General features: G+C 38.0%; 1 protein-coding gene across 1 annotated transcript in view; it reads right to left on the minus strand.

The window, feature by feature from the left end:
- Window positions 1-1,066, minus strand: part of LOC144525692 (abl interactor 2-like) — a 58,578-nt gene extending 57,512 nt beyond the window's left edge. Inside the window, exon 1 of the mRNA XM_078262741.1 lies at window positions 949-1,066. Within this exon, the coding sequence (XP_078118867.1) occupies window positions 949-1,065 (117 nt within the window). The 5' untranslated portion in view covers window position 1,066. The remainder of the gene's footprint in view (window positions 1-948) is intronic.
- Window positions 1,067-1,338: the final 272 nt, after the last annotated feature.

The following is a 1,338-nucleotide window of genomic DNA, read 5'->3' on the forward strand; positions in this document are numbered from 1 at the left end:
ACACACACACAGACACACACACACACACACACACGCACGCACGAAAACACACACACACACGCTTTTTTTCTCCGAAAACAAATGTCTTGCATGCCAGGCAGGTACACATCTATATATATATATATATATATATATATATATATATATATATATATATATATATTATATCTATTGGAGCAACAAGATGATGTATAGCAAAAGGAGGTACACGTTTAGAAAGTGACTGGTTAGAAACCAGATTCAGAACAACTTCAAAATCCTCAGAACTAGTAAAAGAAGATCAATTATTTCACTGTATTTAATGAAATCAAGACTATAAAAAAGTATAACATTACAACGCCATGCTATACACATTATTAGTCTAACAGTTTAGTTCAGTTTTAACCGGGCCATCCTTTCCTATGGATTGTTTATGGTAACTTCCATACAGTAGGCTAAATGGGAGAAAAGTGTCACGCCAGACTACCATTGAAAAAACCCCGTTTAATGACCCCCTGCTTGTCTACAAATGTCACACACATTGTAGAAAAATATTTTAAAGATGTTATGACTATACACACATCGCTCATTCATTCGGCACACATGCTATAAACCAATTAAAAACATAATTACGTAAAATGTCAACTTTTATCCGAATAACTTAATTACGTATGAAATTCCAACAGTCACGTCTCAGAGTTATTAAAGTTGAATTTCCATTAAAATAAACATGTTTGGTGGAATATTTAAAAGCCGAATTGACGGTGAGGTCTAAGCTGTTCAGCCACAAAATAAGTTATTTTAAAAATGTAATCCGGCGTGACTTTTATCTTAAATATAATAGCTAACAGTCACATAACGGTCACCCCATCACTCCCATCTCCAAACCGCCCACTCCTTGCTAACATTACCCCGATATGTCATTATTTACTTGACGTATACACCTGGTGTTTGACTACTAACATGTACCTGGACATAGTTGCTTTCGCAGTACTCCGCTACTCTTTCCAGGTTGGTAAAACTGTCCAGTAGAGCTCTTCGTCCCGCAGGAATTTCCTCCTCCAGCAGCATTTGTAGCTCCGCCATCTTTGCATGGTTTTACTACTAACGGCTGCGGCGCGCGCTGACAGGATGTATCCCGCTGCCTTCACGGGATGTGGGAAAAATCACAACGATGACACAAGAGGCGAGAAAAAAAAAAGGGGAAACTGGGAATTTTTTTCTTCTGAAATGTGAATTTCAACGTAAGAGGAGCAAGCTACGGTGGCCCTGAAGTGCAAATCACAACAGCAAATAGGAAAACATGACGGCAAATATGAAAACACAACAGCAAACAGGAAAACACGACAGCAAACATGA

Source organism: Sander vitreus, chromosome 11 (genome assembly GCF_031162955.1).
Source record: "Sander vitreus isolate 19-12246 chromosome 11, sanVit1, whole genome shotgun sequence".
Classification (NCBI taxonomy): Eukaryota; Metazoa; Chordata; class Actinopteri; order Perciformes; family Percidae; genus Sander; species Sander vitreus.